This window comes from Anguilla rostrata, chromosome 5 (assembly GCF_018555375.3).
Source record: "Anguilla rostrata isolate EN2019 chromosome 5, ASM1855537v3, whole genome shotgun sequence".
Lineage (NCBI taxonomy): Eukaryota > Metazoa > Chordata > Actinopteri > Anguilliformes > Anguillidae > Anguilla > Anguilla rostrata.
The window spans coordinates 5218909-5233205 of record NC_057937.1 but is presented as its reverse complement, the minus strand read 5'-3'; the positions used below and the strand labels follow the sequence as shown (position 1 = coordinate 5233205).

General features: G+C 48.1%; 1 protein-coding gene and 1 long non-coding RNA gene across 2 annotated transcripts in view; both read right to left on the bottom strand.

Moving 5' to 3' along the window:
* LOC135254509 (uncharacterized) lies at nt 1-7683 on the bottom strand. Its single transcript, XR_010329914.1, has 2 exons — nt 6459-7683; nt 1-6352 (listed from the first exon to the last, which is right to left on the bottom strand). It is a non-coding gene; the product is annotated as an uncharacterized LOC135254509 (long non-coding RNA).
* A 744-nt stretch (nt 7684-8427) lies between these two features.
* The window catches only part of LOC135254508 (attractin-like), a 35574-nt gene continuing 29704 nt past the window's right edge, over nt 8428-14297 (bottom strand). Inside the window, exon 5 of the mRNA XM_064334719.1 lies at nt 8428-9871. Coding sequence (XP_064190789.1) covers nt 9641-9871 — 231 coding nt within the window. The 3' untranslated portion in view covers nt 8428-9640. The remainder of the gene's footprint in view (nt 9872-14297) is intronic.

Sequence of the window (14297 nt, the reverse complement as noted above, 5' to 3'; positions counted from 1 at the left end):
TTTGGATTTTTACACTTTTATTGTAGACCAAAAACTCTACAGTACATACATACGTACATACTGTTATGTATTTATAGTTACACGGTCTGTTAAAATATTCTCATTTTACATTGTTCTGTCCATTCCTAGTGTGTTGGATTACTTTTAAATTAGTTATTTTACAATAAAAAAATGTTCCTTATCCACATTTTAGAACCAAAAGTGCATTTCTCCAGGTTCATAAATGTCTGTCTAAGCAAGAACTTTCCAGATAAAAATGAAAATTTTTACAATACTTTCCCATTATTTACAAAAAAGAAAAAAAAAGAGTGCAATCAATGCTAAATTATACATATTAACAAACTATTTGTCTGTATCTACAATGGCTGTTTACAGAGAGGAGAGTGGGGGAATTCTGGGAGTTTGAGGCTTGGGAGTATGGAGGAGAGGATTCTGGGAAATGTTCACCGGACACAACTCGGACCTTTTGCTTTACTGTCTGTGGCCAGCACTTGCTGTAGCGGGGATATAAATACCAGGCAAGGCCCTTGTGTCTCACAGATTATTTTTTAATCACCACCCCATACAAAAGTTCAAAATACTGAAAATTGCAAGGCCACATAACAAAAATAAGTTTTGAGCTTTACTTAGATTTTTTTAAGTCAGAAAACTTACATTTCATTGGTAGAAAAACTTAAAATTGAGTTTTCTGAACTAATGAATGCTACTGGGCATAACTTGCCCACAAAGCTCAAAGCTTTCTTTGCCTTGAAATTTTGAGTATTCTCTATTTTTTTTTTTTAACAGTGCAGTCTCCACCTTAGACGATCTTCACAGAGCTAAAGTGATTGGCGGGAAGATATTAGACCCTAAAAGTGTGTGGAAAAGGAATGAGGCTTAGCCTGCGAGGACACGTTGGGCCAAAATCATGCTGTGAAAATAAATGAAGTATGTGGACATGTACATAAATTTTAATTCAATTTAGGTTCTTGGGAAGCGATCCTTAATGACGGCAGTCTGATTGGTTCACGCGTGGACGCTCCCAGCATGCCCTGCAAAAGGCTGTCAGTTTGCCTGCAGCAGACCGCAGGCTTCTGGCCAGACAGAGAGCGCCAGACCACAGGTACTCTGCCCTATCGTTAGCATACGCTCCAGCACCTCGTCATGGTTCAGGTGCCAGACCACAGGTGCTGCTTAGCGCCATCGTTAGCATACGCCCCTGCACCTCGTTACGGTTCAGAAGCCAGACCACAGGCGATGCTTAGGACTACCTTTAGCATACGCTCCTGCACCTCGTCATGGTTCAGATGGCGGTTTCCTGCATGGGGGAGGAGCCACCTGACGTTCAGACAGACACATGCTTGTCACCAGCGTCCACAAAAAAACCAGGAGGGTGGTGAACCCTCCTTTCCGAATACGAGAGGTGCTCCTGCCCCCACTTTCCATACGTGAGACATGCTCCTCAACCACTGTGACCTCCTTCAGACATTCTCTCGCTGGAAAAGCCTGTGGCCTGTGAGAGCGATCCTGAACACAGACTCTTTCGCCCCGTCAAATTCCACCGGCCATACAAGCCGCTCGAATGACAAATCTACACCAATGCATTATCGGAACAGCAGTCAAAAGTCTGAGGGAGAGACAAGGCTTCTCCATGAATAAATCCATACAAATCACAAAGCCTGCATTAACTGTCAACCCTAAATCCAGAGAGCACTGCAGGGCTCCAGACCCAAACTGATCTACAATGGCCACCAGCAAGAGGACTGTCTGGGTAACAGAGAGACTGGAATGTGGAAAAAAAAAAAACTATTTGGCGTAGATTGGGCGGTCCCCTTACATGCGAAGTTGCTCCAGAAGAATGGGGAATAGTTATCCAAAGCCTAACCTAGCACATGAGGATATTTATATGAAATTACTGCATTAGAGACAGACCTTTACGCTAGCATTTCAGTATGCGGTGTCTGCACCATATCACTAGATCAAAGTTTGAAAGCAAGATTTTAAAAAAAAACATTCAAATAAGAGCACCTATTTTTTTTATTTTTTTTGGAAACAACTGTCAGATAAACTTCCTTTTTTCTACTGTTTTTCTTTCCGCATTTCTGTTTTTCTTTTTTGGGTTCCCAAACTCCTGTTTCATCGCTGCGACCTCCTCCATCAATCACCTGTCTTGGAGGATCGCACGCATTCTGCATTCATCACTGAAACAGAAACCAGCCGCATCATGAGAACCAGCCGGGCTATGAGCTCCTTCACACCCACATTTCTAACAGGGGGGGGGAAAATATCAATGAGGACAAAAACAGCTGCCTCAGCATTTCTACTGACGTGGAGCAAGGTTTCCGAAACCCTCCAAGGCCTAACTGTAAAATCCCCCTCTCTGCTGACTAGCGGCTGTGGGCCAGCAGTGCTGTACAGCGTTTGGGTAGCTGGTCCGGCAAGTCAAACCTGAGATTGATTCCCACTTGCGGCTGCTGTACCCTTCAACAAGGTCGCAAAACCTTGAACTACTTCAGGAAATGTCCTGCAGCGTAAACTGATTGTGCGCGGAAATGTAATCTGTACAAGTCACTCAGGACAAGAGAGTCGAAACCACCGCTGAGCACGGCAAATCCCTCACTGAGCAAGCCCTGTGGACAGGCGAGTGCTGTACTGAACTACCGCAGTGCTAAACTGAGCTATGCTAAACTCCACCATGCTAAACTGAGCTATGCTAAACTCCACCATGCTAAACTGAGCTGTGCTAAACTCCACCATGCTAAACTGTGCTATGCTAAACTCCACCATGCTAAACTGAGCTGTGCTAAACTCCACCATGCTAAACTGAGCTATGCTAAACTCCACCATGCTAAACTGAGCTGTGCTAAACTGTGCTAAGCTAAACTCCACCATGCTAAACTGAGCTGTGCTAAACTCCACCATGCTAAACTGTGCTAAGCTAAACTCCACCATGCTAAACTGAGCTGTGCTAAACTGAGCAATGCTAAACTGAGCTATGCTAAACTGTGCTATGCTAAACTGCACCATGCTAAACTGAGCTATGCTAAACTGTGCTATGCTAAACTGAGCTATGCTAAACTGCACCATGCTAAACTGAGCTATGCTAAACTGTGCTATGCTAAACTCCACCATGCTAAACTGAGCTATGCTAAACTGCACCATGCTAAACTGAGCTATGCTAAACTCCGCCATGCTAAACTGAGCTATGCTAAACTGCACCATGCTAAACTGAGCTATTCCAAACTAGCAATCTGCAATAAGCCCCTCCCCCACTGGGTTCACACCGACAAAATTTTACACAATAAATATAATGTGTGTGAGTGTGCGTATAGCAACAGACCAATGCTTAAAGGTCCATCTCTAATAATGTCATATAAAGACCACTTGACTATAGCCAACATAATAAGATTATTGTTCTCAGGTTAATCTCCACACGGTGATGTCCTTTCCTCTGTGCCCAGGTCCTGGCAGCTCACCACTGCTAATCTCTATAAAACGCTGCTGCTGCTTGCTCTGGGCCCAGGTCCTGGCAGCTGGCTGCTCTCTGCGCTCACATTGGTAAAGAAGTCATGCGTCCGAAGGGCAGCACTGAAGCACCTTTTAGTGCACATCCTCGACTGCACCTGACAGCTCTTTCAGGAGACGTCTACAGGAAGAGGGGTATTTTTAGGACTTCCCAAACTCGGTCCAACAGTCCCCCCTGGGCATGATGGGAGTTTTATTTTTTTTCCGCGAACCATTATTACAACCCGAGTTTATTAAACTGAGTTTGTTTTTAATGGCTGTCGAGGGAAGTTTCACTCTTCCACGGCCAAATTATGTCAGCAACAGCTAGGAAAACCTCAAAAAAATTCCTACACTCGCATCCAAGGACAGTCGCTGCGGCCAGCCCTCCGACGCTAACGATTTCTGTGCCATATTACCCGCGATTCGCTCAGAGAGAGGTTGCGTTGTATAACCGACTCAATTATAGGCTGACGGGCGAAATCAGTGGGGCCCCTCGGTGATTGATGACTCCCCGAAACAAATCCATTCGAGGAAAATGAGGAGTTCAAAGACAAAAGCAAACAGCGGGGCCGAAAACATGCAGCGTGTTTAAAATAAGTCTTAAGCGGGGGGATACTGCTGGCCGCTCGGCTAAAAAAAATAAGCATACGCAGGAGGTCAGGGGCAAGGTCGGAAACCCGTGTCTCGCGGGGCAAAGCCCAAAGCAAAGATCTACATTTTCAAGGGCGTCTGTGTGTGACCAGAAAGCCCCAGATAAGTTATGAGGAGAAAAAAAAAAAAAACTTCAACTTCCTACTTCCTACTTCCTTCTATGAGGGGAAGCAGGAACTGCCCAGAGCTGTTTTTAGAGGTGGCGATGTCACTAGGGGCAGGGAAGGGGGGGCGTGGCTCAGGAATAACTCTGCTCTGAAAGGACCGATCCTTGTGATCTCTGCACAACGTGCGGCATATGAAATTACAATCAATTTATGTCACGTCCATTTAATATTACATATCATATTTATAATTTCCCACATTATTGCCCAAGGAGTGCACTGTTATTAAGCGGGGGGGGGGCGAGAGGTTTGTAGTCCTTGGCAGCCAGACTTGTGGCATTCAGTTAAAAAAAAAAAAAAAAGTGATTAAGTCCTCCCGTCAATCCAGAACATTCACTCCGAAGCAAAATGGTCCAGCTACAGACGCACAGGTCGGGCAGCAGGCAGTCAGGGGTCAGATCTCCCGCCAGGCATAGCATTTCTCAAAAAGTGGCAATATGGATTTTTTTTTTTTTTTTTTTTTAAGAAGAAAAAAAAAAAAAGAGTGACAGGAAAGAAAACTGAGATTGCAAACTGCTCCGATCCAAATCAATACCCCCGCAGTCCCTGGAGCTCCGCAGTTGGGAGTTAATGCTGTGGCTTATTCTCTAGTGCATATATACGGCATAATTGCAGCCAATCACACTCTCCTATTCCATGTCATTTTACCACCCTCACCACTCCAAATCCCCCAATCCCCATTGTGACACGCTGTAGACTATTTGGAGGTGGGGGGGGGGGGCAGCCACTGTAACTCACAGTCTTTATTAATTTCCAGAAAAGCCTTGCGGGGGGGCTGTTCCCTCAGCTCAAAAGCCCTCGAGAGAATCGCCTCATTAGTGATTGGCTGATTCGGGTCTGCGGGAGCCCACTCAATAACAGACAGGAAGTGGACCCGGTTGGCGCTGTGGAAACAGGACCGTTATTGGCTCCCTGAGGCCCGACTGTTCTGTCTGAAGTGCTGCGACCTGCCAGGGCAGAAACTGCCAGAAATGTCAAATTTTTTTTTAAAATACGGTACCGGCGTACATGGGCGGGGCGTACGGGGGCGGGGCGATCTCTTGAGGAAGAGAGCGGTAAATGGGACGTTCGGCCACGCCAGGGGGCCTGGAGTTTTGGCACTGGGGTTGTCCCGCTCCACTGCCCAATAGGAGGGCTGCAATTGGTTCTTACGTCCACCGAGTACATCCCCCCCCCCCCCCCTTTTAAAATCTCATACTGGCCACAGCATCTTTTACACACCCCCCCCCCCCCCAAGAATATTGAATATGTGAATATGAGATGGCATTCTGAAGTTCCACTGTATGGATTTACACAGAAGCTCAGAATACTTTCTGTTTTTCACGTGAAAAGCACAGCAATTTTCTTTCTTTTTCTTTTTTTTGGGGGAATCAACCTGTGAGAAAGTGAAGGCTGTCGTTTAAAATGGCCGTTTTCTGAGAGAGGAGAGACAAGGGCTTCTGACAGCACCATTTTAAAAATGACCCCACTATCCTTTTTTTTTTTTTCTTTTGCACAATTATGATTCATGCCGTAATATCCTTCCCAAAAAAAAAAAAAAAAAACACAATAAAAAATGGCTGACGAATGCCTGCTGTCAGGGAAATATGCAGAGACTTCCATAACATCAAGGAGATGCATTGCTCTGCCCCTGCTAACAATGCCCACAGACGCGTTCCTAAATCAGGACAAAACGTTAAATTAAGCAGGGATGCAGCAGCCTTTATACACGCTCCCTCCTGACCTACATCAGCTCCGTCAAAGCCAGACAACGCTCCTAAAACACACAACCGCCCCAGCCTCAAATTCAGCACGCCCAACTACTTCAGCCTTTTCTGATTGGTCTAGACAAATCACGTTGTGAAATGAAGATGAGCGTTCACTTCTTTCGTAACAAAATTTGTATTTAATCTGTATTCGATATGGCTCGGTGAGTTCACGTAGGGTAAAAATGTGTTTAATGTGTGAAAATCAAACGAGTAATTTCTGTTCGTGTCTCAATGGGCCTCATTCACAAAACTTTTCTTAAATTGTTCTTAAAACAAAACGGGATTCATAACGCATGTGCAGACCTTTGTTTTTGTGCGCATCCCAGGAGTACGAGAGGATGAACGCTGGCTGTTTGTAAATTCTATGCCCAACCTGTTCATGTGATTAACACAAGGAAACAGCCATGACCATATAGAGATAAGAAAAAGAATGACGAATGGCTGAAACGTTTGAGGAAACGTTCCTACGCACAGTTAGCGATAAAATGCGATCGTACGCACGTTTTGTGAATGAGGCCCAATGCGAGAATCGCAGGTCTGAACGGGTGGTTTCCCGGTTGTTTAGGCCATGTATTTATGCAGAAACTTTTAATTAAAACATGCCATTTATGCCAAACATAAGTCTCCTTACTTCTTTCCCAACTGCCTACATTACCCAGAATGCCTGTTAAATTGCTTGCATCCCCTCTAACTGTTAGCAATATGCTAAAATGGATACAAATCCAAATTCCACACTGCAGGACACAAATCAGCCGAACACACAATGTAAGAAGCAATATCTACAGCCTAGTTCTTGGGGTCCGTGTGTTTATATAATGAAAAGTGATTTATAAATAATGTTTTTTACAAAAAATCAATCTAGACATAGTTAGGCTATGACCACACATGGATTTCCAATTAGCTTGTGCTCTTAGTTACTGATAAGGTAGATGGTCACCTTCAGTAAGGAAAAAGGCTACATTTCACATTTCTGGTGATAAAAACAAAAAGAAATTTTTTTTTTGATTGCAGACACACACCCAAAAAAATGTTTAAAAAAAATAAAATTAAAAATTAAACAGTTTCTCCAGATGCGGAATGGCGTGAGTTTGACTCTCCCCCGTGCTGAAATGTTTCCATGGCAAATAAAACGTACAGAATCCTGTTTGTCGCAATGATTAAAAAAATAATAATAATAATCAAAAAAAGAGAATAAATTAAGTGAGCCGACGTCTCTGTGGGCAGCAGCGCGGAACCAGGCGAGCAGTCAGGAGGGCGGGAGAAACATGCCCCTCCCACTCAGCGTAGCGTAGCGTCTCTCTCTTCCTTTTTGGTTTTTTAACAGGGCACCGTCCATCAGATGTGCAGGTAAGTGGGCCCCCATTCCCCCCCGCCCGCCTCCACTGCCGGGAACTTCTCCAGAACGCCGTCAATCAACGCCCCTCCATTTTGACGTGCAAGACTTTTGCCAACAGCATCCATTGGCCCCGCCCCCCAGTTGTCCATGGCGGCTGAGCGCAGAAGGGCTGGGGCGGGGCAGGGAGCTGGGGGCGGGGCCAGGGGGGCGGGGCCGGGTCAGATGCAGGTGGACGGCTGCGCCGGCGGCTGCTGCTTGCGGTTCCTCACCGCGCCGGACTTCTCCTTGTAGCCCAGGCACATCTAGCCTGCGGGCACCCGCCACTCAGGGCAGCGTGTGACACACGTGCCTCAGAGGACGGAAGGTGTACATCACAGTGACATCACAGAGACGGGAGTGACATCACAGTGACATCACAGAGACGGGAGTGACATCACAGAGACGGGAGTGACATCACGCCTCACAGGCCCAGAAGCTGAGTCAGGCAGAAGCTGGCCACTGGCCAAATTCCCTCAACTACATTCAATTCCAGAAACCTTAAACAGGGAAAGAAAGCTAAATACCAATTTTGGGAACCACTTATTGATCTATTTGAGTAAACCTGGGTTACCTGTTGAAACAGCCAAGAGACATTATACTGCTTCATTTAAAACCTGATATCATAACTTCAACCATATCAAACCCCGGCTAGCAAACATCTTACTGCACCAAACGATGTCCACTGAACTGTGGCGAACATTTTGACCGCGTGAAAGACGCCGTCGTCGCTTCCTCGGACGTCCTGGCTCTCAACCGAACAGCCGAACGGGCGAAGGCATCGAGGAGCCTGAACGCTCTTCCGAAGAGCTCCCGCTCCACGCCGCAGTCAGGGGCTGAGCTCAAAGCTCAGCAATGGAGGTGTCACTTCAGAGGAAACCGCGATCGGTAAACGAACAGCGGGGGGTGAGGTGTGGGGGGGGGGGGGGCAAAGCGCTCATTTGCAGCCGAGCGCTAACGTTGACGCCGCCGCCGCCACCGCGTTTACATTCTCCCCCGACACCTCGTCTTCCACAACGCTATCTAAAAGTCGTCTCCCGTCGGCAAATAACGAGCACAGAATCCTGCCGCCCCCCCGAGACCCCCCCGGAAACACAGTTTAAGTATTTCACTTTTTTTTTTTGACATAATACAAGTGTCTGGGCTGACAAAAACATAGCATGGTGGAAATATTTTCGGAAAATATTTGTTATTTTTTTATTGAATATCCCCCTAGTGTAGCTGCTCAGCGCAGTGGAATATACGGTTTCTGGAGATTAAGACTGGAGACTCGTGTCCCCTACAGGCTACAAGGACGAATTGGCAGATTAAACTCACAAATCTGTTTTTTGGAAAACATCGTTCCTGCCAAAAAGGCACCTGCAACACTTTTTTTTTATTCATCATTATAAATAACCAAAACATAATAACTCATAAATGCAGGGTTTCTCATCCAAAAAAAATAGTGTGTGTATATTTCAACAGAAACTTAAACTGGTCTAAGGCAGCGGAAACAGCTGCAAGCTCGCGGAAGACTTTCACAGAACGCAGTGGAGGGTTTCCATTAGCTCTGCAGGGTGCAACGATGTGACAGACTATGGCACCACTCAAGGGGAGGAGGGGGCAATATATAGGCTAGGGGGGGTGTCCAATCTTATCCAAAAAGAGCTGGTGCGGGGGTGGGGGGGTTCTGTTTTAGCCCGGCACTGGGGCTCCTGATTCGACTGAAGACCGTGATTAATTGGCTGAATCAGATGCCCTGTTGCTGGGCTACAGCAGAAACCTGGCGCTCACACCGGGGCTAAGATAAGACCAGAGGCTGCTGATTTGGGGCATTTAGGCCCCAGGCCATTGGCCGAATCCCAGCGGAGAAAAGCGGGGTTGTAGCGGGACAGCCACACAATCGCGGCTGCGGACGCCATGTCTGCGCCTTGTTACGGGAAACCAAAATTAAAACCCGAGCTGAGATTTCCCACAGAGGAGAAACGGGACCATCCAGAGGAGGACAGAGAGGGAGGGAAATTAAGAGAGACACGCGCAGAATATAATATCACTACAGGAATGAAACTGAATATGGAGAGACAGGGAGAGAGTGACTTATCACCTTGAGATGAGACCAGAGAGAGGGATGAAGAGAAAGGGGAGGAGAGTGGAAGAGAGAAAGGAGGGGATGATGCAGAGAAAGAGAGAGCAAGTAGAGAGAGACATAGCAGAAGAAAGAGGGAGGGGGGGGGAACAGATTAGAAAACAGAGTGGAATGGGCTAGGGGAAGGTGATTGTGGGAGGAGAGCAAGGGAAGAGAGATGGATAGAGAAAGCGACAAGATGAAAGAGAGGAGGAGAGGCGGGCAGCTGACCAGACTGTCCGGGGGGCGGTACGCCCCCTGATCCCCGTGGTAACCGGACGAAGATTGACAGCACGGCCGCCTTGTTTCCGAAGCAGGGCTCCAGGGCGATGGGCTTGGGAACACCCTGGCAGGCGAGAGGAAAGGGTCAAAGGTCAGTACAGGCAGCAGGTAATCATGGGAAGGTCAGGTGCTTCTCTCAGACACGGGGAACCAGTCCCCTGAATGCTGCATAACCACCAATCACAGGCATTATAAGCAGTCATACTCACTTATGACAGTGGATATAACATTCATAGGCCATTATAAGCAGTCATACTCACTTATGACAGTGGATATAACATTCATACGCCATTATAAGCAGTCATACTCACATATGACAGTGGATACAACATTCACAGGCATTATAAGCAGTCATATTCACATACGACAGTGGATACAACATTCATACACCATTATAAGCAGTCATACTCACTTATGACAGTGGATATAACATTCACACACCATTATAAGCAGTCATACTCACTTGTGACAGTGGATATAACATTCATAGGCCATTATAAGCAGCCATACTCACATATGACAGTGGATATAACATTCATAGGCCATTATAAGCAGCCATAGTCACTACAGTTCCACAAGTATGTTGTTTTCTTTTTTCCTGGTCACATTATGGCAGAACAGAACCGTAGGCTGCTGTTGGTTTTTCAGCGATAACCCGGACCGTACTGACACAACAAGTCTGGCTACTTTAGCTACATCTGGGATCAGAGTGCCTGGAAGGGCCCTGCTCATAAATTTTTATTCCTCCGCAGAGCAATCGAAAGTAGCAAAATACCCACAAGCCCTTGGTAAAGTGAAACGGCACACAATCCGCCCCTCGCTCCCATACTTCCACCGCGGAGTACCATCTGCCCCCCGGTGAAACACAACAGATTCTTCTAAACGGGGGGAAAATGGATCTGTTCAACAGTTCAAGAGGAGGCGAGGGAAAGCGGTTTTGAGACCCAGAGTCATGGCAATCACTCCCAGCCAGCTGTGTGGAAAAACAATTATCAAATTGTACCGTTTGAGGGTTTTCTCCCCACTGGGAGTTTTTCTTTTTTTACCTCATGTACCTGCTATTTGAGGGGTTCAGGTCTGGTGTTTGCTCTGTTTGCTCTTTTTGCTCTGTCTCTTGCCTTGCTACTCCGTAAAGTGTCCTTGTGACAGTTCTCTATAAAATAAAATAAAAAGCGCTATACAAATAAAATTGAATTGAACTGAAATTGAAATCCAGTTTACACAGGGTACAGCCTTCTAGCTTTATTCGTTTAAAAAATGCCTTTGCGACTGGAGTACTTGTCATTTGAATAATTTAATTCAAGGTTTTTCCGCATTGTGCCAGCATCCTCTGGAATCCACAGTAAATACTTCTGCTCTCTGATCTGACTAAATAAACAAATCACATCCGTGGATATTACAGGGTACAGTGTGCTTGTTCCGGGCCTTATCTGCAAGTCTACCGGGGGACCCAAGGTTAATGGCCTTCCCCATGACCGAATTAGCCGAAAATCACACCATTATGATTCACCGGGATAAAGAAAAGAGGAGAATAAGAGAATAATAAAAAAAAATAAAAAAACACGTCTTCCTGCACAGGGGCAGGAGCTGCAAGCGTCCTTCTCCTCTAATGAGCGTCTCGCACCTGCTGTTCCGCTTGTTCCTGTACACCCGGGGGGCAAAGTGGGGGGGTGGGGTGGGGTGGGGTGGGGGGTGTGGGGGTGGGGGTGGGGGGGCGCTTGAGCTGGCAGACGCCTCGAAGAAGACCGTCGGAAAGAAGGGTGACAGCACCTGACGTTGATGAGCCGTCTTCACCCCCCCCCCCCCACCCCCTTCCGCCCAGACAACCCCCCCTGCCCACCCCCAGCCCGCCGCTGAATCAGAAGCCCTGTAGCGACTTTATTTGGCTGGGAAACGAGCCCGCTCCGGAACGCTAGCCGTAAACTCCAGAGGAAGCTACGCGGAGATGGCGGCCCTCCTGCTCGCCAAAGACCGCCAGCCATCCGGTGAGAATGAGGTATCCGAAAACGCCGTGGGGGGGCAGACCGTAAAAGATTGTTTACTTCTCCTGTTATTACTCCTCATTTATTCTTCGACCACAAAACGCCCCCCTCCCCCCCCCACCAAAACTATTAGCGCTAATGTTTTTATAAACGTCTGCTAAAATCCTGCACAACCTTGCTCGGATTTCTCACAGGGGTAATTTTTAAAAAATGAGAATCCCTTCAAAAGTAGTCCCCACTGCTGAGAGCGCTGCCCGTTTCAGATTGCTTCCCCCGACTGCACGACCAGGCCGCTGGTCAGGTTCCCCCTTCTGCTTATTCATATCGCAGCCCTGACACGAACACCGCGTCCTCTACACATATCACAGGCAATCACACATTCACACACAATGAAAAATGAGATTCAGGAAGATAACCGACCAATTGGGGTATGTTCGTCATGGGCGGTAGTTTTCATGTGTCAACATGCGTCTTTTCCTAGAAATTTCTGCACACTCCTGGGCCACGTCTGTGATCAGGTATTGTGGGACTCGGATATTGCTGATTAATGAATGGACTCTGTCCGCACTGAAATCTCGGCGTGTCCTGAGATGTGGACAGCCATGTCAGGCAAGTGTCTGAACAAGAACACACGGCACGTACACAAAATGATGCCCGTTTCAGACACCGTGGTTTCAGACACAGACACACAGGGCACGGGACGGTAAATGAGCCCGTTTTCGGATCTGTGTCCACCCCCGCACACGCACCTTCTCGCGCAGTGTCACCCCTAGCGTCCCTGAGCGCGACACACCGGCAGGATCGATAGCCCACCCAAAATAAGCCCGTCCTCCGGGCAAGCTGTCCTGGGATCCCCGCTGCTGCCGCCTCCACACGACGCAGGGGCGAACACAAAGCCCAGTGACCTGAAAAAGCGGGCCATTTTTTATTATTTTTATTTTTTTTTTTGGTTTGGTGCGGCAGCGGCGGCGGCAGCTATAATTCACGCTGCGGTTCGCTCTCCGAAGCTAAAGCACAGCGAGCGTCCGTTTATACAGGTCAGCATCTCCACACAGAGAGCGGGGGGGACGCCCGGTTCTGGAGATAAATCCCGCCGAGCGCTGACAGGCTGGAGCAGAGAGTAAATATTAGGGCCCTGCGAGCCAGAGCCGGATCTCCGCTTCGATTTGTCAGTTCGGGGAGGGGTGGGGGGGGCTGTTTGCGGACGGCGTTTGTTCCGGTACACCCTGGCTGGAAGCGGCCGAGCCGGGTACAGCGTCGCTGAGCTCCAGAGATTAAGAGGGGCGGCCTCCGCACCTCCCCGGAGCCTCGGGGGTCGGCCCATCCATCTCCGGCCCGGCGCCGTACAGAACAGGCACAGGACGTATTTTGGGAGAGTCATTATTTCCTCCTCCTCCTCCTGTGTTGTACAACACCACGCTTAGCACAAGCCCATGGGCCACAGTCAGAAGACATGAAAAAAAACACAAACAAAGCAAACATTATCCGGGACACGCAATACAGGGGAATAATCCAAAACTCAAGCACCCACAGCCTGAGCCGTTTACACCCCTTACACTCCTGAGAGAGGCTCACAGAGGCCCCGTTCACAGGGGGACAGAAAACCCTGCGGCAGACTCGAAAGAGGCTGCAGGGGTGCAGATGGTGACCGGGACTCACAACGGGTGTTTGGGATGATGTAAGACGGGAACGTTGGGTAAAATCGAGCCTTCTCATCACGCCGGCAGCGATTCGACGGGGGGGGGGGGGGTCCACCCGAGCAGGGGTCCCCCGAAAGCCGTTTCTCCAGCAGAGCAGATCCACGCGCTGCCGATTCAGCAAAAAGGCATTTTTACAGCCTGACTGTCGAGCCCAGAGAGGATCCACTCTCCCCTCCCTCCATCCCTGCTTATAGCTGTCCTGTGTGCGAGTGTGCGCCTGTGTGCATTTGTGCCTGTGTGTGTGTGTGTGCACTTGTGCCTGTGTGTGTGTGTATGTGTGTTGTGTGTGTGTGTGTGTGTGTGTGTGTGTGTGTGTGCGCGCAGAGGCAGGTGTTGTGTAGCTCTCATAACAAAACACACAGCAGCACAGTCCTTTCACAAACGATAATTTTCCATGAAGTTTTAGATTTCTCTGAGGTGCGTCCTGCGTGCGCGAGCTGATTTAAAACGAGTTTTCACCGGCAGAGTCCTCTGGAATACACAGTCCTCTGGAATACACAGTCCTCTGGAATACACAGTCCTCTGGAATACACAGTCCTCTGGAATACACAGTCCTCTAAAATACACAGTCCTCTGGAATACAGTCTAGTACATACAGTCATCCTTGCACCCTCCAAAAAAAAAAGAGAAAACATTTTCATAAGCTCACATCAACCCCTGCGCCCACCCCCTCACTCCCTCACCCCCCCTACCCTCCCCCCCCCCCACAATACCCCCGCCAGCGCGGTCTGTCAACAGCCTCTTAGCGGTGATAACGAAACGCTCTTCCTGCTTATTTACCACCCAATACCTTCCGGCCCCCCAGACC